At 35.3% G+C, this 21218-nt stretch overlaps 1 protein-coding gene across 2 annotated transcripts in view; it reads left to right on the forward strand.

Moving 5' to 3' along the window:
* The window catches only part of LOC142351892 (autophagy-related protein 2 homolog A-like), a 33413-nt gene extending 16526 nt beyond the window's left edge, over positions 1-16887 (forward strand). The window contains exons 8-16 of one of the 2 annotated variants that reach the window (XM_075404145.1): positions 349-780; positions 1228-1764; positions 2037-2098; positions 2371-2535; positions 6615-7087; positions 7456-7608; positions 8040-8161; positions 15747-16040; positions 16403-16887. In XM_075404145.1, the coding sequence (XP_075260260.1) occupies positions 349-780; positions 1228-1764; positions 2037-2098; positions 2371-2535; positions 6615-7087; positions 7456-7608; positions 8040-8161; positions 15747-16040; positions 16403-16623 (2459 nt within the window). In that variant the 3' untranslated portion in view covers positions 16624-16887. The remainder of the gene's footprint in view (positions 1-348; positions 781-1227; positions 1765-2036; positions 2099-2370; positions 2536-6614; positions 7088-7455; positions 7609-8039; positions 8162-15746; positions 16041-16402) is intronic. The other variant, XM_075404146.1, reaches the window with a different exon arrangement.
* Positions 16888-21218: the final 4331 nt, after the last annotated feature.

The following is a 21218-nucleotide window of genomic DNA, read 5'->3' on the forward strand; positions in this document are numbered from 1 at the left end:
AAAGAATGATTTGATACTTAGAAGCGATCTGATATTTCTCATAATGTAAGGTCATGGCAAGTTTAACAGGAGTTGTGTTAGGTGGATGAATTTGCCCTGTTGCGATGATTTTGTTGTGGGTAGTAAAGCTTGTCCTTTAGCTTGGGCAGTAAAGCTGTTTTTCGTGCAAAACACGGATAAAATTTCAGTTGGTAAGATCAAACATTCGTTTCAAGCCAAGTTTGGGTTTCAACAACTTGGTGTTGATGTTGTGTTTGGGTGGGAGGATTTTTTCGTTATTTGGAAACCGTGAGGTTCGTTATCAATGCTATTTCTTGAGAATGACAGTTAATTGATGTTTCGCAACAGATTTTGCCAAGATAGCAGACACTGGGCTTATATCGCTCGATGTCATTACCCAAAAGGGAGGACACTCGTCATCATCTTCAAAACACAAGAAGAAAAAGAGCGAAAACCATGGCACTAAGTCCGAGATCAGACTAAGTTGCGATATATTTAATATCTACACGTGTAGCGATTCGCTCAAGGTGCTATCTGAAGTCATACAATACTTAGCAGCCAGTGGAGATTGTCCAGAACGAAATGTTCCTGAAGATACCGAATCTGATGTTAACAGAAACATAATCGAGAATTCACAGAATTTGTCGGGTGTCGTTGGGGCTAAAGGTGATAGTTTAGTGGTTGCGGAGAATAAAATTAGCTCTGGCGATGGTGGTGCTAATGGCGGTGTAAATCTCAATCAAATGATCCAATCGGCAATCAACGAAGATATGGTCGCAAGTTAGTCTGTTTTTCTGTATCATTCCGGCAAAACATTCTATTAATTGTAGCGATTTTTTGAGGTTTCTGGTCTTTTTCAAAAGCGCATAAACCGATGCAACACAAAGGCATGAAGTCGTGGTTCAGTGCTCAATTAGTATGTTTGGTACATGTTCCCCCGAACTTGCTGAGAGGTTGTAAATTTTTTATGTAACTGACCCCCGATGTTAGATTTAATGGCAATTTTCAACAAATCATATCTTTCGCTCAGTTATCTATTAAACTAGCTGGTCTTTCCCATGATACGAACACTGTGGCATGTTTATGTTAATGAGAGGGCTATGCGTTTCAAAAATACTAAGCTATACGTATATGAACGGCGGGGAGGGGGTGCAATTAGCTTTGATATTTCATCAAAGCTAGTAAAACTTGGCTGATTGGATGAAAAATAATGCGATTGTGTTTCAGGCATGCATCAAGATTACACGGAGGCACTTCAAAATGTCTTTTTCTTCCCGGATGATTCCCAAGGAAAAGGAAGACCTTCTCCGCAAAGTAGCTCAACAAACAGTACAACTTCGATTCACTCAGCATCTATTCAGTCGAGAAGTGAATTGTCACCAATGAATTCAAGTCAAGGTTTAGAAAGTCAGCATGACTCGATTACTGATACTGACCAGGAGTTCACAAGAAGTGCAGCCCGCGCAGTCATCACAGCTTCGCCAAGTGACTCGGTTGAGGGTGAAGTCGAAAATCTCTTAGTTGCTTCCCAGTTTTGTGTAATCGAATCTCCATTTGTTCGCAAAAGCTCCTATGAAGGTGACTGTTCGATTCTGAGCCTTGATAATGAGGACTTGCAGCTAGTGGAAAACCATTTTGAGGAACCGATGCCCGGTAAACGGGACATGTTGAAAGCTGCTAGTTATTTGCCGACGCCGGTTTGCAAATACAACATCCAGGAGTTCAATGTTTCGTGGAAACTCTACGCTGGACATGACTTCCCAAGTTAGTGCGTCAAGTCTTAAGTCTGTTGTGGGATGTGTTTCTGTCCATCATAAAATAAATTGTTTTCACGAGTCGGTGTGAACACACTGATGCGTTTTTAATATTTTTGACGAGGTTGATAATGTTTTATATGAGGAGCGAAAAGCCATTAAAATTAAAATTTCCCAATAAAAGGATGGAGTTTTTTTAAGGTGATCTCACCATTACGGAAATGCTGAAGTAGTTGCTTTATGTACTAAATATTGATTGATATACGATTGTTCATTTTCCAGGTGCAAGTGGAATGCAATATGGCAGGGATAAGACAAATCTGGTCGACCTCTGTTTTCAAAAGGTAATTATCAGGCTTCAAAAGCCTTTTTCTGAGGCTGCTTATGTTTTGTACCTGAAAGAATTGTATCGAAATGACCTTCGAATTGAGGTTTCTTATAGCTTGAAAATAGGTTCGCAGGGTTGGCGGTAATTTAGTACTGAAAGTCAATCAAAATGTCGCCAAAATTGATTTCATTTTTACAGAAATCATTTTATGGTCTAATAATATCGTACCCTAACCCCTCTGCTTGACGTTTATAAGCAATTCATCCAAAGTTAACTAGTTGTTTTTAGATTGAGTTGCTGTACGAGCAATACTCACATCCGAAGTACAAATCCAGGCTGGCTATTGCTTGCGATGATGTCGAAGTCCTGGATCGCATTTCAGCTTCCTCCATCAACAAAATGCTCTACTGCTACTCGGCTGAAAATTGTCTGCGACAGGCACACGCACACATGGTTAGTGGATTTCTGCTAGCGTCTGTTCATAGGGAAGATTCAAACACAGAACACACACACACACACTTATAAAAATTGAAAAGTCAGAGAAATAAGGTCTTTTCCCAAAATAAAGGTGATTATAAGAGCAGCGACTACAGAGAACTGATAGCCGGGTGGTTAATGCTTCAGTCTATTAGCGCGGAGGTCGGGTGTTTGAACCCCTCCTTGGTCGCAGTTTTCTGCACCCCATAAAACATTATCAATGTTACAGCCCTCTCTGAACTAAATTGCCACGCCAGTCGTTTGAGAGAACTTTACTCGCTGTTAGTCAGTTCATGTATTCTGTTGGTTGTTTCCCCATTTTTTAAAGCTTGTTTGAGCCAGGTTTTTAGGCTTTATTGGTTGTTAATTGCTCTCAAACGAAGTTTTTACGAATTACATTAGTCTGACCATGGCTTTTTATCCTCAAAAACCAGGTAAAGCCCTCCCTAGATAACCAGGTAAAGCCCAGAGGGAATTAAGTCGCTGAGCAGCTCTCTGTGCAGGGCCTTAGACCTTACTGGTTTCTTAGTATGCGATTAACCGAAACTGTTCTGGCAGCGTAATTTCATGGTATGAAGGGGATTCTTAGAGTTTCACCCCTGATCCCCATTCCACTACAATTAAATTTATTATTTAAACTTATTATATGTTAATTCTATCTATTATATTATAACCAATAAATTTTTAATTTTCAAGTTTTGTCATCTTTACTTGAAGTTTCTGATAGTTTTCGTTTTGGTTTAGGAATTTAGTCTCATAAGCCCAAATGCAGTTTTGGGCCTCTAATTGATCACTTTTTTCGTTTTACATAAGTCACTATTTTCACGCTTGACTTCTGAATGACCTCACTCACTGTTTCATTTGAATGAATTTTAAATTCTTTCACGCATTAACTTATGCAATATAGTGAATACGGTCAAAGTCAAAAGAGCAAAATCGACGAAACGGGATGAACCGATAAAGCCCGGTCATTAAGTAATTGAGAATTAGGTTTTCAGAGTTCATTAGAGTGTTTGCTAGCTGATATCGGTATTAAGTTTATAAGCTTTCAGTTTAGAAGCTGAATTAAGTATAGTTTTAGAATCTAAGTGAAACTGCACTCTAAATTAGAACAGTTTTCGAAAATGAAAAAAAAAAAAAACAGACAAAAAATCACAATTTGTCTTTTTTTCTGTTTCAATCCCGATGTGCATCAAGCGCGTCAACGGCGGCTATTTTACGGCAATTTGATGGTTATTATTAATTATAGCCGCGAACAATTAATCAAGGCTTGTCTCGACGTGGATTTTTTAAATCTTTCAATTGTATTCAAATTTTACGGTGTACGTTTTGGTGAAATTTCAAAAGAGCCGTAGTTTTCAATGAATTTTGAAGCGTCAATGAGTTTCTGTACAGAAGCTGAGTTTCATTGTGATTCTGCTTTAAAATTTTGAGCCGCAGTTTTCAGTTTTGTTAGCAGGATTTTGTTTTTGTTTGTTCATGTGTCACTTTCATTTTTTCGTTCTTGTGTGATGTTAGTTCATGTGTGATGTTCGTTCATGTCTGATGTTCATTCATTTATTCATGCTCGCAGAGTTTGACTTTTGCTCTTGGATTTAAACGGCAAGAACACCTTATAAATGTTAGGTGGTTAATCTTCATTTAGTCATTTAAATCTTGAAAGGGCTCTGTTTGTCGCGAATTATTTTTTTTGGTATAAAAATTGCGCCAAATGTGTTTCTGTCTGTTGAACTTTGACTAATAACTAGTTGTCGTTGTCAATTTTTTTTGGCTTGCTGGTTGTTTTAGAGCAATTCTCCCGACGTTGTTTTATTTTGAATTGAAAGATTTTTCAATTGATGGTCATTAGATATGTACTGAAATTTGATGTGGAAAAGTGTGTTACTAGTTTTGCAAATGATATCGATTGATCGTGAGAAATTTCAGAGAACGGTTAAGAGAAATATTTTTTGCAGTGTGTATCAAATTTTTTCGAACCAAAATTTACAGCTTTGTTGTTCTCTTGAGTAATAGAGTTGCGATAAGAGGTACTGATATCCATGTCAATCGTATTGAAAAATCTGTCAAATTTTAGGATTTCAACTTAGAAACGTTTGATTTACTTTGGAACTTTGCAGTTTAGCTTGGTGAAGAGCATTTTTAACGCTCACTACTGGGCCGACATGTCACATTTTCTAAGGAAATACGGGAAGACAAATGATAGGCTGTTCTTTTTCAGTAATAATCAACACCCCTTTTTACGGGTTGTAGAAAAAGCTTTGCGTGAGAGATCTAATTAAAAGTGGAATTTGTTTCCAAAAAGAGTCAATTTGCATTCGTTCAAAATGTGCCCAATAGGAAATTTTTTAAACTTTGTATGGAAAACACTCAGGAGAATGTTAAACTTTATAAAAAATATTTCCAAAAACTTGTTTGAAATGACTGTTATATATACCAAGCTTTACGAACTAAAACATTTTGTAGCAATTGCCATTTTTCAAACGATCGTTGCACGAAAAGCCTAAAAATTTAATAATTTGTTTTCAAGAAATTTTTTAACTTAGGAAAGACTTGAGCGGTATTTTTTCAACAATTTAAGAGGATGAAGCTAGACATCATTGATTTCGAAGGTTTTTGCCTTTTTAAGAACTGAGCAAGGCGCCGACACGTTGTGGCATAAATTGTTTAAAATTTGAGCCCCATCTGTCTATGTTTGGCCCTTAGAAGACTTCTCTTTCCAAAATCTTTAAAAACTGAAAACTGTTAAAAGATGTGAGACAAAATTTCGGCCTTTTATGTGGGGTTTCTAGGGTGGAAAGAAAACTGAATCCACTGTTTTTCTATTGCGCAGGCGGGATTTCTCGATGCTCCAGTATGCTACTGAATAACGAAGATGTCGAGATCTTTCTTAATTCACGTTTGTAATTTTTCCAAATTTTGTTAAGGTATTCATCAATTATCAAGCGAATTTTTTGAGGAACTCAAAATTCTTGAAGATTTTAGTCCTAGATGCGAGCTAAAAGGAAAAAAATAGTGTAATTTTTCTCAGAGTTATTTTTCTCATTAATGCCCTCATAATTATCTGCAGTTGAAATCGATTCGACAATCATTTTGTCAAAAAAATGTGCTAGTTGACTTGATTAAACAACAGCAATAATTTTGAAACTTTTACTACCAGTTGCAGATTTTCTTTTCAAAAATCAAGATTTAGTTACTCCCCAGTTTGCTGTCCAAAAGTACACGTTTCATGAAATGTAACGCAAAGTTTTGGATGCTTAAATTTTTTTGAAAGCAGACAAATATAACGAAAGTGATTCGTGAAAGCTCATAATGATATCGGACGTGAAGCTTCGATTTATTAAAAGCAATTTTTTGTTTCAGTTCGTTGTTAGTTGCTCTCGAAAGTTTTTTTCATGTATTTTAAGCGTGTGTCTTTTTATGCTAAGTTTTGTTGTCTTCTAGAACATTCTTTAGATTTCGCTCATCGATCGACTTTTTCACGCTTGACTTTTGAGTTTTTGATTGATAAAACTTTTTGTGAGGAGCAACACACATAGACCCCGAATATCCCCGGCTAATGTCCCCGAATCTCATTCGAGAGGATTCGGGTTCGAAACGCTCACTATTGAGAACTTTTTTCACCATAAAATTTCTCTAGCCTCTGAAGACTTCTCTCTCCCCCTTCTAATTTGTTTGCCTCGCCAGTCGTTCGAGAGCAATTCGTCCGAAGTTAGTCGGTGTATGTTTTCCATAGCCGTATTGTAGGAATGTTGTGCCACAGGCTTACATGAGCTGTGTTGTTCAAGGTAATTTTAATCTGACTATAAGTGTAAGCTAACCCCTGGTAAAGATCGAATTATTGATTTCTTGATATTTGAATTTTTATAGGTCTTGGGGCATGTATTGACTGTTTAGACTTTTATTTGAAATTTTTAATATTTGTAAATGAGACCACGTTATACAGGACCATGATTTATCTTTCTTTGAATTATAATAATAACTATTGAAAAAAGTGAGGTCTTGTAGATTCAAAAAATGTCTGGACGCATCGATTGAAGCAAAAATTGCCGTTTCAGATTCTATTCAAGTCCCTAGAATGTGCTCCATCTGAAACTACTCAAGAAGGCTCAGAGTACATAGTTCGACTCAATTTACTGCCAGTGAGACTCAACTTTGATCAGCGAACTGTATTCTTCCTGTCAGATTTCTTCTCCGATAACAACAAGAGCAATATTGAAATATTTAACAACAATAACGAGACCAAAAAAGGAGGAAAAGTGAAGTTTGCACTGGCCGCTGGTGATAGCGGGAACAAAGACAGAGTGTCCTTTAAGAATTCTGACCCCGACCAGCTTCGAGTTGAATTGCCGCCTACGTCTGGATCTGTTGGGCAACCAAAGAAAGAGTTTCTCCCTTCAGTTGACGGTATTTCAGATAATCCTAGCGCAGCTCTACCGACGTCTTGTAAGTCGGCGAAAGGATCTCCTATGAAGTCAAGAAGTGCATCAAGGTCGGGTGCTCCCAGTGGTCGATCGACCAGCTTCATTAAGTACGTTTGTAGTTTTAATCTAATTTAGCGGTGATAGTGGTTGCTGCTGCGAAACCCACTTATTAATGAATTAGGGTTGGCGATTGCAATTAAAGTTGGGGTTACATGACAATTTGCCCAATTCCATTTTACCCAATGCCCTTTTACCCAACCTGCCATCTTACCCAATGCCCTGTTTTTAATAGTGTGCAAAGTCAACTACAGATGTCATATTTGACCCTAGGAAATTAAACTGTGCTAGTTGCGTCTTCCAGTTACCTTTTATAGCTAGTAGTTTAGTACAATTGGCATTAGATCTTAGAAAGTAATATTCTCACTGAAAGTTCTGGTGTTCTGAAATGTTCTCTGAAACGTAATTTTAATTTTAGAGAGTTCTGTTTCCTGTCGGAAGTGCTGATTAAATTTGACTACCAGGGCCAGTACTTGGACATGGACAGAGGGAGGCTCGTAGGGTTGCTGGTTGGACTGGCTCAAGTGCAATGCTCTCAGCTAGTGCTTAAGAAGATCCATGCGAATCAGGGGTTGGTCAGAAATTGGTATTGCTTCATACTTAAAAGCAATATCAATTTTTTTTCGAATTGTTATGGAAAAACTAAGTCATTAAAGACTTAACAAAAGACTTAAAGACACTTAAAAATCAAATGAACTATTGGAGACGCTAATACAGTGTAAACAAAGCAGCATAATATATCACTTGACCTCATTAGAGCTCGGCGTTATGATTCGAACAATGTCGAGGAGCATATATTTTTCAAAGTAGTAGGTATATATAGTATCCTCCGTCAATGTGAGTGAATGGGGTTAAAATTTGCTTTGGTGAAATAATTTAAAGTATTTGTGTTGCCATTTTTGCTGAGAATGTTGCTGCATTGTTGATTTTGAGTATGGACAGAAATTTGGATACAATATGCCTTTATAACTTGAATCAACGTAACTTTTACATTTGTTTCAGAATTTTGGGCTTCGACAATTTGGTTCTCTACTGCGTAACAGAGTGGTTGAGAGATATCAAGAAGAACCAGATACCGTCTCTATTGGGAGGAATTGGGCCTATCTACTCTTTCACTCAAATAAGTAAGTTTAAGACTTCGTTTGTTCCCAATTAGAGTGGACAATTAATAAGGAATATTGCATTAAAGACATCATTTTGCCGCCAGATATTAGTGTTTCAAATAAGAAAGAGTCTAAAAAGGCTGTATCAATAAAAGCTCTCTTCGACAGTTTTTCTTTCTTACTAATATTGAAACCTAAATAAATTTAAATAGAAAGCTACATATCTTATTAATAGCCGCCCTCATCTTCTCAGCCGGTTATTATAGCGCTCCTATTTTTTACAATCCAAGAATTGGATTGTATTGGTGCTCTGCCTTTTTTTATTTTTGTAAGATGTTTTCACACCTTTTTTCATGACTTTTGAGCTTTGAAAACGGGATAAACAGGTAAAGCTCAGCGGGCATGAAGTTTTATTAGAGGCCCTTAGCAGCGTTTAGTAGTCATTCAAGATCTCAGTGTGGTGAAGCTACTGGGATTGCCCTAATTCTTTTTAGGAAGGTCTTTTTAAGAGTTTTCGAGCCCAAATTGTTGCAATTTTTTTTTTGTCAGTTTTCGAATTTTTTGTTAAACCAGTCTAAAATTGAGGCTTGTAAAATTCGATAAAAGTCTTTTGCAAGAAATAGTTTCTTTTTGTGTCCATTTTATGAGCTATGTGTTTTGGTATTAAAAACACACGCAAATGTATACTAATTTTTACATTTTTTTCAAGTTTAATAAAAATTTTTGTCATTTTTTGAGTTTTTCTAGACGTAGGTGTCCAGAAACCTCCTCTAGGGTTTGATAATAGGTTACTGCAGAATTTCTAGAGAATTATTAGAATGGTTTTCAACTTTTTAACATCACGAATTCAACAAATTTTCTTTAAAAACTTGCAATTTTTTCAAATTTCCTAACATTTACTGTTATTTTTAAGTTTTTCCAGCCTTCCGTGCCAATAAACCTCCTATAGGATAGGATACTTGGTTACTGAAAAATTTTTATTGTTCTTGTGATGGTTTTCAACATTTTATTATCACAATTATAGCAATTTTTTGATAAAATTTACTATTTTAAAGTTTGTCACTTTTAGGCTTCTCCAGCCTCAAGGGCCACAGAACCTCCTCTAGGATTTGACGAGGGGTTACTTCACAGTTTCTAGTGGAAATCCAATTTTTAATGTCTTGCATTTTAGCTTTTTTTAAAAATGAAACTTGAATTTCTTTTGAAGTGTTTTTGAAAATTTTTCAACAGTTTTTTCCGGCGCCGTGGGCGCAGGAACCACCTCTTTGGTTTAATGATAAGTTACTGCATATTATGAAGCTATATAAAGCTTGAAATAGGGATACTATGTAGTCTCTGGCGACAATGGAATGCTTCAAGATATTAATATCGCAATTTTTAGCATGACTTTCTTAAATTTGCAATTATTTTCAATTTTTTTTCGTTTGTCATTTTTTCGAGTTCAACAATCTTTACTGGCCAACAAAACTTTTTCAAGTCTTGCAGTTGGGTTGACTTAAAAAATTTCAGAGACAAATAAGTGGTTTAAATTTTTGCTAAATATAGAAATCTTCTTCAATATTTGCACTTTTCAGTTTTTTGAAACGATTGTCAGTTTTTTGAAGCACTTGTCATATTTCTGGAGTTTATATGCATTCAGTGAATAAATATCTTGCAAGGTTTGTGCGTGTATGGATGAGTATATTGAATCCTATTATATTTGGTCTTCAGGGTAAAAGCGTCAGAGTTATAGCAATTAAAATTTGTTTCTCAACTTTTGAGATGGTCTTTTTGGTTGGGATTGTTCAATTGATCGTCTGGTCAGATACAATAGTTCTCAGTTTTTCATTCAATTCTTTGGATTATATTTCAGGACTTGTCCTGCTATGTTTTTTTTCGTCGAACTTTTTCCAGTCTAAAATTGAGGCTTGTAAAATTCGATAAAAGTATTTTGCAAGAAATAATTTCTTTTTGTGGCCATTTTATGAGCTATGTGTTTTGGTATTAAAAACACACGCAAATGTATACTAATTTTCACATTTTTTTCAAGTTTAATAAAAATTTTTGTCATTTTTTGAGCTTTTCTAGACGTAGGTGTCCAGAAACCTCCTCTAGGGTTTGATAATAGGTTACTGCAGAATTTCTAGAGAATTATTAGAATGGTTTTCAACTTTTTAACATCACGAATTCAACAAATTTTCTTTAAAAACTTGCAATTTTTTCAAATTTCCTAACATTTACTGTTATTTTTATGTTTTTCCAGCCTTCCGTGCCAATAAACCTCCTATAGGATAGGATACTTGGTTACTGAAAAATTTTTATTGTTCTTGTGATGGTTTTCAACATTTTATTATCACAATTATAGCAATTTTTTGATAAAATTTACTATTTTAAAGTTTGTCACTTTTAGGCTTCTCCAGCCTCAAGGGGCACAGAACCTCCTCTAGGATTTGACGAGGGGTTACTTCACAGTTTCTAGTGGAAATCCAATTTTTAATGTCTTGCATTTTAGCATTTTTTAAAAATGAAACCTGAATTTCTTTTGAAGTGTTTTTGAAAATTTTTCAACAGTTTTTTCCGGCGCCGTGGGCGCAGGAACCACCTCTTTGGTTTAATGATAAGTTACTGCATATTATGAAGCTATATAAAGCTTGAAATAGGGATACTATGTAGTCTCTGGAGATAATGGAATGCTTCAAGATATTAATATCGCAATTTTTAGCATGACTTTCTTAAAGTTGCAATTATTTTCAATTTTTTTTCGTTTGTCATTTTTTCGAGTTCAACAATCTTTACTGGCCAACAAAACTTTTTCAAGTCTTGCAGTTGGGTTGACTTAAAAAATTTCAGAGACAAATAAGTGGTTTAAATTTTTGCTAAATATAGAAATCTTCTTCAATATTTGCACTTTTCAGTTTTTTGAAACACTTGTCAGTTTTTTGAAGCACTTGTCATATTTCTGGAGTTTATATGCATTCAGTGAATAAATATCTTGCAAGGTTTATGCGTGTATGGATGAGTATATTGAATCCTATTATATTTGGTCTTCAGGGTAAAAGCGTCAGAGTTATAGCAATTAAAATTTGTTTCTCAACTTTTGAGATGGTCTTTTCGGCTGGGATTGTTCAATTGATCGTCTGGTCAGATACAATTGTTCTCAGTTTTTCATTCAATTCTTTGGATTATATTTCAGGACTTGTCCTGCTATGTTTTTTTTACTTCGTCGAACTTTTTCCAGTCTAAAATTGAGGCTTGTAAAATTCGATAAAAGTATTTTGCAAGAAATAATTTCTTTTTGTGGCCATTTTATGAGCTATGTGTTTTGGTATTAAAAACACACGCAAATGTATACTAATTTTCACATTTTTTTCAAGTTTAATAAAAATTTTTGTCATTTTTTGAGCTTTTCTAGACGTAGGTGTCCAGAAACCTCCTCTAGGGTTTGATAATAGGTTACTGCAGAATTTCTAGAGAATTATTAGAATGGTTTTCAACTTTTTAACATCACGAATTCAACAAATTTTCTTTAAAAACTTGCAATTTTTTCAAATTTCCTAACATTTACTGTTATTTTTATGTTTTTCCAGCCTTCCGTGCCAATAAACCTCCTATAGGATAGGATACTTGGTTACTGAAAAATTTTTATTGTTCTTGTGATGGTTTTCAACATTTTATTATCACAATTATAGCAATTTTTTGATAAAATTTACTATTTTAAAGTTTGTCACTTTTAGGCTTCTCCAGCCTCAAGGGCCACAGAACCTCCTCTAGGATTTGACGAGGGGTTACTTCACAGTTTCTAGTGGAAATCCAATTTTTAATGTCTTGCATTTTAGCATTTTTTAAAAATGAAACTTGAATTTCTTTTGAAGTGTTTTTGAAAATTTTTCAACAGTTTTTTCCGGCGCCGTGGGCGCAGGAACCACCTCTTTGGTTTAATGATAAGTTAATGCATATTATGAAGCTATATAAAGCTTGAAATAGGGATACTATGTAGTCTCTGGAGACAATGGAATGCTTCAAGATATTAATATCGCAATTTTTAGCATGACTTTCTTAAAGTTGCAATTATTTTCAATTTTTTTTCGTTTGTCATTTTTTCGAGTTCAACAATCTTTACTGGCCAACAAAACTTTTTCAAGTCTTGCAGTTGGGTTGACTTAAAAAATTTCAGAGACAAATAAGTGGTTTAAATTTTTGCTAAATATAGAAATCTTCTTCAATATTTGCACTTTTCAGTTTTTTGAAACACTTGTCAGTTTTTTGAAGCACTTTTCATATTTCTGGAGTTTATATGCATTCAGTGAATAAATATCTTGCAAGGTTTATGCGTGTATGGATGAGTATATTGAATCCTATTATATTTGGTCTTCAGGGTAAAAGCGTCAGAGTTATAGCAATTAAAATTTGTTTCTCAACTTTTGAGATGGTCTTTTCGGCTGGGATTGTTCAATTGATCGTCTGGTCAGATACAATTGTTCTCAGTTTTTCATTCAATTCTTTGGATTATATTTCAGGACTTGTCCTGCTATGTTTTTTTACTTCGTCGAACTTTTTCCAGTCTGAAATTGAGGCTTGTAAAATTCGATAAAAGTATTTTGCAAGAAATAATTTCTTTTTGTGGCCATTTTATGAGCTATGTGTTTTGGTATTAAAAACACACGCAAATGTATACTAATTTTCACATTTTTTTCAAGTTTAATAAAAATTTTTGTCATTTTTTGAGCTTTTCTAGACGTAGGTGTCCAGAAACCTCCTCTAGGGTTTGATAATAGGTTACTGCAGAATTTCTAGAGAATTATTAGAATGGTTTTCAACTTTTTAACATCACGAATTCAACAAATTTTCTTTAAAAACTTGCAATTTTTTCAAATTTCCTAACATTTACTGTTATTTTTATGTTTTTCCAGCCTTCCGTGCCAATAAACCTCCTATAGGATAGGATACTTGGTTACTGAAAAATTTTTATTGTTCTTGTGATGGTTTTCAACATTTTATTATCACAATTATAGCAATTTTTTGATAAAATTTACTATTTTAAAGTTTGTCACTTTTAGGCTTCTCCAGCCTCAAGGGGCACAGAACCTCCTCTAGGATTTGACGAGGGGTTACTTCACAGTTTCTAGTGGAAATCCAATTTTTAATGTCTTGCATTTTAGCATTTTTTAAAAATGAAACCTGAATTTCTTTTGAAGTGTTTTTGAAAATTTTTCAACAGTTTTTTCCGGCGCCGTGGGCGCAGGAACCACCTCTTTGGTTTAATGATAAGTTACTGCATATTATGAAGCTATATAAAGCTTGAAATAGGGATACTATGTAGTCTCTGGAGACAATGGAATGCTTCAAGATATTAATATCCCAATTTTTAGCATGACTTTCTTAAAGTTGCAATTATTTTCAATTTTTTTTCGTTTGTCATTTTTTCGAGTTCAACAATCTTTACTGGCCAACAAAACTTTTTCAAGTCTTGCAGTTGGGTTGACTTAAAAAATTTCAGAGACAAATAAGTGGTTTAAATTTTTGCTAAATATAGAAATCTTCTTCAATATTTGCACTTTTAAGTTTTTTGAAACACTTGTCAGTTTTTTGAAGCACTTGTCATATTTCTGGAGTTTATATGCATTCAGTGAATAAATATCTTGCAAGGTTTATGCGTGTATGGATGAGTATATTGAATCCTATTATATTTGGTCTTCAGGGTAAAAGCGTCAGAGTTATAGCAATTAAAATTTGTTTCTCAACTTTTGAGATGGTCTTTTCGGCTGGGATTGTTCAATTGATCGTCTGGTCAGATACAATTGTTCTCAGTTTTTCATTCAATTCTTTGGATTATATTTCAGGACTTGTCCTGCTATGTTTTTTTTACTTCGTCGAACTTTTTCCAGTCTAAAATTGAGGCTTGTAAAATTCGATAGTATTTTGCAAGAAATAATTTCTTTTTGTGGCCATTTTATGAACTATGTGTTTTGGTATTAAAAACACACGCAAATGTATACTAATTTTCACATTTTTTTCAAGTTTAATAAAAATTTTTGTCATTTTTTGAGCTTTTCTAGACGTAGGTGTCCAGAAACCTCCTCTAGGGTTTGATAATAGGTTACCGCAGAATTTCTAGAGAATTATTAGAATGGGTTTCAACTTTTTAACATAACGAATTCAACAAATTTTCTATAAAACTTGCAATTTTTTCAAATTTCCTAACATTTACTGTTATTTTTAAGTTTTTCCAGCCTTCCGTGCCAATAAACCTCCTATAGGATAGGATACTTGGTTACTGAAAAATTTTTATTGTTCATGTGATGGTTTTCAACATTTTATTTTCACAATTATAGCAATTTTTTGATAAAATTTACTATTTTAAAGTTTGTCACTTTTAGGCTTCTCCAGCCTCAAGGGCCACAGAACCTCCTCTAGGATTTGACGAGGGTTTACTTCACAGTTTCTAGTGGCAATAAGAGAGTTTTCAATTTTTATTGTCACGCATTTTAGCAAGTTAATGCATATTATGAAGCTATATAAAGCTTGAAATAGGGATACTATGTAGTCTCTGGAGACAATGGAATGCTTCAAGATATTAATATCGCAATTTTTAGCATGACTTTCTTAAATTTGCAATTATTTTCAATTTTTTTTCGTTTATCATTTTTTCGAGTTCAACAATCTTTACTGGCCAACGAAACTTTTTCAAGTCTTGCAGTTGGGTTGACTTAAAAAATTACAGAGACAAATAAGTGGTTTAATTTTTTGCTAAATATAGAAATTTTCTTCAATATTTGCACTTTTCAGTTTTTTGAAACACTTGTCAGTTTTTTGAAGCTTTTGTCACAGTTTATGAAGCTGGAGTTTATATGCATTTAATGAATAAATATCTTGCAAGGGTTTGTGCGTGTATGGATGAGTATATTGAATCCTATTATATTTGGTCTTCAGGGTAAAAGCGTCAGAGTTATATCAATTAAAGTTTGTTTCTCAACTTTTGAGATGGTCTTTTCGGCTGGGATTGTTCAATTGATCGTCTGGTCAGATACAATAGTTCTCAGTTTTTCATTCAATTCTTTGGATTGTATTTCAGGACTTGTCCTGCTATGTTTTTTTACTTCGTCGAACTTTTTTTTCGCTTTACCCATTTTGCCGCTTTTTCGATATTTTGCGTGAAATCTTTTCGACTTCTCTAGGCTAGTTTCACTCTTCTGTCATTCTGCTCAAAGTTCTTTTTAACAGCAGCTGCTCAGCAAAGCAATTCAAAATGAAGAGAGTCAGTACAAAAAAATCAAAGTCAGAATTGGAAAGGGATAAACCCATAAAGCCCATTTTTAGATGCCCGGTACTTGAAGTTTTTTCTCATAAGTTTTAGTTACTATCTATAATGCTTATTGGTGTTGATACTAGACCCTGTAGCCTCTCACTGAGAGACAGAAGTATGTTCAATTACGAAATGACATCAAAATAAATCGCACTTAAAAATGTTTTTATACAAAAATCAATGTTTGTTGATTTTTTCTTTTCTTTCAATCCCAATAGAGTTATGGGAATCAACGGCGGCTATTTTCCGACAATCTGTCGGGTATGTTTTGTGGTTGATGACGCATTTGAGCTTTGCATCATTCGTTCTTTGAATTTGTTTTAGTGCATGGTCTCATTGACCTAGTGTGCATGCCAATTGAGCAGTACAGGAGAGATGGAAGACTACTCAAAGGGTTCCAAAGGGGGGCTGCCTCCTTCACGACATCCTCAACTGCTGCCGCCCTCCAGTTGACCAATCGACTCATCAGTGCTATCCACTTCACGGCAGAAACTGCCTTTGATCTCCTGTCTCCAAATCCACGCAAAGCAATTCTACCTCCTCCCCATTCGAGACACGCGGCTCAGCCTAATGATTTCAGAGAGGGACTTAATATGGCTTATAAAACGCTCTACGAAGGTGAGAGTCCATGTTATCAGATTTAGGGATAATTTTGGTTCAGTTGTACGGAGTCCTCCGATTATTACTGACATGTCCTTGCATATCACAGCTAAAAGCTTTCTGCCTTTATCAGAAGATAACTGTTGTACTTCGTATAAGAAATGTTCACATCTGTTTTAGTTTCTGAACTTTACCAAAAAAGTTATATTCAAAACGTCATAAACGATAGTTGATACGTATAAATATCTGACCATATTGTGAAATTCGTGGAATTAGTTTTATAACCGTCTCTGCTGATGCGTTATGTGATACAGTTGACGTCAATATAGCATATGAGCATCAAAAGTTGGTCGTAAAGTTTGAACTTAGTGACTTTTCAGGTCTAAGTGACACCGCCATCACGTTAGTGCAAGAGGCAGTAGACGGGAAAGACACTCGAGGTCTAACAGGAGCAGTGGGGGGTGTTCTGAGACAGATCCCGCCTACCTTGATAGCACCTGTTATTCTGGCCAGTGAGGCCACATCCACAGTAATAGACGGAGTGTCACACCAGTTGGTTCCAGACTGTAGACACGAAGCCTTGAACAAATGGAAGTACTGAAAAGGCTAACTTTTCCGCTGAGTAGCTCGAGGAAGCGCTTACTATTTATCTGACACGTTATTGAGCAATCAATTATCGTTTCACCGTATTGGGTTCCACAATAAATCGTATATAGAATGGAGAGGGTTTCTAATCCAATGGAATTTTTTTTGATACATGTCCCAACAATGAAAGTGATTTTAGATACAAGCCCCGATTGAATGGATATATTTCGAATTCACAGTTTTGATCAATGTAACGACACGTGAACAAACTTCAAATGTATACAAACTTCACGTGAACTACAAAAACGATGTGGTTTATCCAAGTTTATCCAACAGGACAACATCCATTTCTTTGTTTTGATAAAAAACCGATCAATTCTATTTATCCAAATAGACAACATCAATCTCTTTGTTTTGATAAAAACCGATCAATTCTATTTTGTGGTATCGTGATTAACAGTTAATAGAAAACTCTGGATGCTTCTCGGAGACGTCCTTTCATAAATGGTTATACAATACTAGAACGTGTTCAACACCTCAATGATGGATTTCAAATTACTCAAAAAATTTTCTACCCTAATTGTGAAAATTCCCCCAAGGTAGATGATATTTAGAAGCACGTAGCAGCAGCTCCTCCTCAATTTACACAGAAGAATGCAGATGCCTTAGAAACAAGACAGCTAACAGAATATCGCGAAGCAGGAAATTGTATTGGTGCTTGTAAAACGTTTCTCTCATACTTCACAACTTTTCGCTCAAAATCCAATCTGCTGAAAAGTTGCAATCTTCCAGGTCGGGATATTTTTTATCGATCTGATCAATTCTGATAAGTGGTGCCTTGCTAAATTTTCAAATGAGCCAAAATGTGCAATCGATTGAAATTTACGCAGTTTAGATTGGATGGTTTTTCACATCGCAGAATAAAAATGAAAATACTAAATAAAAATGTCACTCGTGTATCCCTTGCAAAAGAGATTCTATCAGAACGATTAAATGCGTCAAATTTTTTGGACTGAAGGAATTTTAGACATTTCAAGAGCTTCTAAATATTGAAAGGCAAGCATCGTAAACTCCAACATTTCGGAACGTTTTTTTCATGGTATAGCTAAATAGGCTGTGCAGACCATTATCAGTGTAAAAGTATCAAGTTATTTGTTCAAATATGCTCCTGGAGTGACTTTTGTTCACCTTCAGGGGAGGGGTGTGATCTGGATGATGACTAGCTTTATGCAGATTGGTTTGCCTGTTTCGATTAATCTCACAATATAAACAACTCTTATCAGGTGCTAACAACGTTGAATGCTCGCAAAACATGCAAATATATAAATGAATTGGATTTTAAGAGTAGTTGCGTTGAGAGATAATGTATTCAACTTCATCTAATCTCTCTCTAGATTTGAATGAATGAGGTACAAAATAGATAGATAGTGGCGTTGTTGTATTTATTGCGCTCTCAGTCCTGTACTCAATGTTTCTTCTCTATTTGTTAGTTTTAGCTCACAATTAGATTACATTCTCAATATATTAGTTACTGTCCGGTAGATTCAATTAATTTTTATCAGTCATTCTTTTATGATTAGCAGAAGATATCTCGGAGCTCGAACAGAAATTAGCTGGATTAGAGTTTTATTAGTCAGTTTTCTAGAAGTTGCATTTGGTTTTAAGTGACAAATTTGGTTACCAATTTTGGTTTTAAAAAATTGGTTTTACTGGAAAATTTGGCTTTAAGTGACCTCATGAAATTACTACCGATCTTTTTGCGTTTTGTCCAATCTTTTCCTTGCAAAATTATTGCTTCAATGGCTTGCATTTTTAATTGATATTCACCCAAGTTTTCACCGATTTCTTTGCCAATTTTTTTATAGCGGCGAAGTTGTAAGCTGAGTTGGAGCTATATTGCGGTGATCTTGGTTTTTTTCACATTTAAAAGAATTTGACTTGTATTGGGGCGCTGTCTTTTTTTAAGATCTGTTCTCACATCTTCATGATTTTTGAAGTCAAATTGGAGTAGTGATTTTGGTCACGCCGAAACAGGAAGTGGAGCGAAAAAGCGAGTGGTTTTGCGGCGTGAAATTTTTTCGCTCTAATTTTAAGGTATTTGAGAAAACGGTGTTTGAACAAAAATTCGCTTTCTCGCTAGTGGTTTTTTGTTCACATGCGGCAATTTCACTTTGATTTTTACTGTTTTTTCGTTTTTTTTGGATCGGATTTTTTTCTAAATGGTTTTACCAATCCATTCATAGTCCGTTCTAGGTCTAGTTTTCTGTTTAGTCAATGAAAATTCTTTGATTTGTACGTCAGGACTTGTCCTGCTATGTTTTTTTACTTCGTCAAATAAAAAAATGTTTCGCTTTACCTCATTTTGCCGCTTTTTCAACATTTTGCAGGAAATCTTTTTGACTTCTCTAGGCTAGTTTCTCTCTTCTCTCATTCTGCTAAAAGTGATTTTGAACATCAGTTGGTCAGCAAAACAATTCAAAATGAACAGAGTCAGTATAAAAAATTGAAGTCAGAAGTTGAAACGGGATAAACCCATAAAGCCCAATTTTAGATACCCGCTATTTGAACGTCGTTCCTATAAGTCTTAGTTACCATCTCTAATGCTTATTGGTATTGATAGTAGCCCCTGTAGCCTCTCTCTAAGAAACAGAAGTACGTTATGTTCAACTACGAAATGCCATCAAAATAAATCGGACTTAAAAAATGTTTTTGTACAAAAATTTTTTTTCAATATCTTCTATTCTTTCAATCACAATCATGCTTATTGGAGTCAACGGCGGCTATTTTCCGGGAATCTGCCGGGTATGTTTTTTTTTATAATTCAAAGAATTTGAATTGTATTGGGGCGCTCTCTTTTTTTAAGATCTGTTCACACATTTTTATGATTTTTGAAGTCAAATTGGAGTAGTGACTTTTGTACGCCGAAACAGGAAATGGAGCGAAAAAGCGAGTGGTTTTGCGGCGTGAAATTTTTTCGCTCTAATTTTAAAGTAGAGTGAGAAAACGTTGTTTGAACAAAAATTCGCTTTCTCGCTAGTGGTTTTTTGTTCACATGCGGAAATTTCACTTTGATTTTTACTGTTGTTTCAATTTTTCGGATCAGATTTTTGAATGCTCCCCCGTTACATTTTAAGCAGCAGAGCTTGTCGATATTTGCCTATTTTTTCATCTATTGTATTGATCTTATTGATCTACTGTAAATTAGACTGTAAGCTGTATATAGCATCATTTGAAGTCACTCTCTCCCTCTCCTGCTTTAAGAGGCTACAATCGCGCCCGTCTGAATCAAGGCACAAAGAGTAGAGCCCCTGCCTGTAGCTTGAGAGCAATAAGTCGGACGTGAGGAGTTTGTCTTTTGATTTTTGTGGACGTGCAAATCTACTAGTCCCATTTATCAATTGCTTTCAAACTAAATTTGTAGCAGTTATAGTCCTACGGACTTTTAAGCGAATTTTGGCTTGACTGATTGTCGTCTGATCCTTTAGACTTTTTGTCCGTCCTCAAGAACGGGATAAACAGGTAACTCCGAAGGACATTAAGGTCTCTTAGCGCCTTTCGGCTTGCTAGACATCGTTCCAACCGTAAACAGAGCGCTCGACACCCCCCCCCCCCGTGCCAGCGACTTCCAAAGAAACGTCTCCTGGTCGCTTTTTTAGTCCCGCTGGCCTTTAATGCAAATTTTTATAGCACTGATTTCTGTCGAAGGTATGTCGTGATGTTTTGTCCTGGGAAACGGGATAAATTGTTAAAACCAAAACCTGATATCATTAAGTTGCTCACCAGTTTCGTAACAGCACTAACAGTATCTAAGTATACGATTCAACTGCTCTTTGCAGGTACAGTCATGGTGCGAAGAGAAGAGAAAATATCGGTCATTTTGGATCACCCCACCACACACACACGCACTCCAGCGCCCACCGGACTCTGATGTGAAGGCGTAAATTTACAGTGTGAGAAGCAATGTTATATGATTTGGGTACTCCCCTCACCAGCAGAAGCCCCCACTCATGTTTTACGCTCCCTCTTTCATGCCCGTTTCCCAGAAAAGATAGGCTCCAAAGTTTAATAAGCTAGAGACTACTAAAGCCAACCCGTCGAGCCGACGGTCGTTTGAGAGAAATAAAGGTTGCTGTTTCTTCCGAAGATTTCGCAATTTTTAAGGAAAAATCTTGATTTTGGCGCCTCTTCCTCTCTTTTGTGTATTTTCAAAAATGTATAATTCTGAAAGTTCTCTTGAAAATTTAAATAATTTATTTTTTTAAGATCCTTCGGATCCAAAAAATTTTAACTTTGAATTTTATTTTTTCAATTGGGATAATAATCCGGAATTTCACTGACTCTTGCGATCGAGCGTTTTGGATGCGTCCAGCTGATAAAAGTGCTCTCGGGCTTCAATTGATGTGGAAGTTGTATTAAATCATGAGCATTTGATTTTGCTGCCAATTTTTTTTCTTGTGCTGTAGCGGTGTTAGCCAATAAGAGCCTCATCAGACTTTGTTACTTGGCTGTGGTTAACAGCACGCATTAACCAAGTTAGGATCTGTTTTAATTGCCGCGATCATTAGCGTGACTTGAAAACTTTGGCCCTAGTAAAAATCCATTTTCAGGTAA

This window comes from Convolutriloba macropyga, chromosome 13 (genome assembly GCF_964194025.1).
Source record: "Convolutriloba macropyga chromosome 13, txConMacr16.3, whole genome shotgun sequence".
Lineage (NCBI taxonomy): Eukaryota > Metazoa > Xenacoelomorpha > Acoela > Convolutidae > Convolutriloba > Convolutriloba macropyga.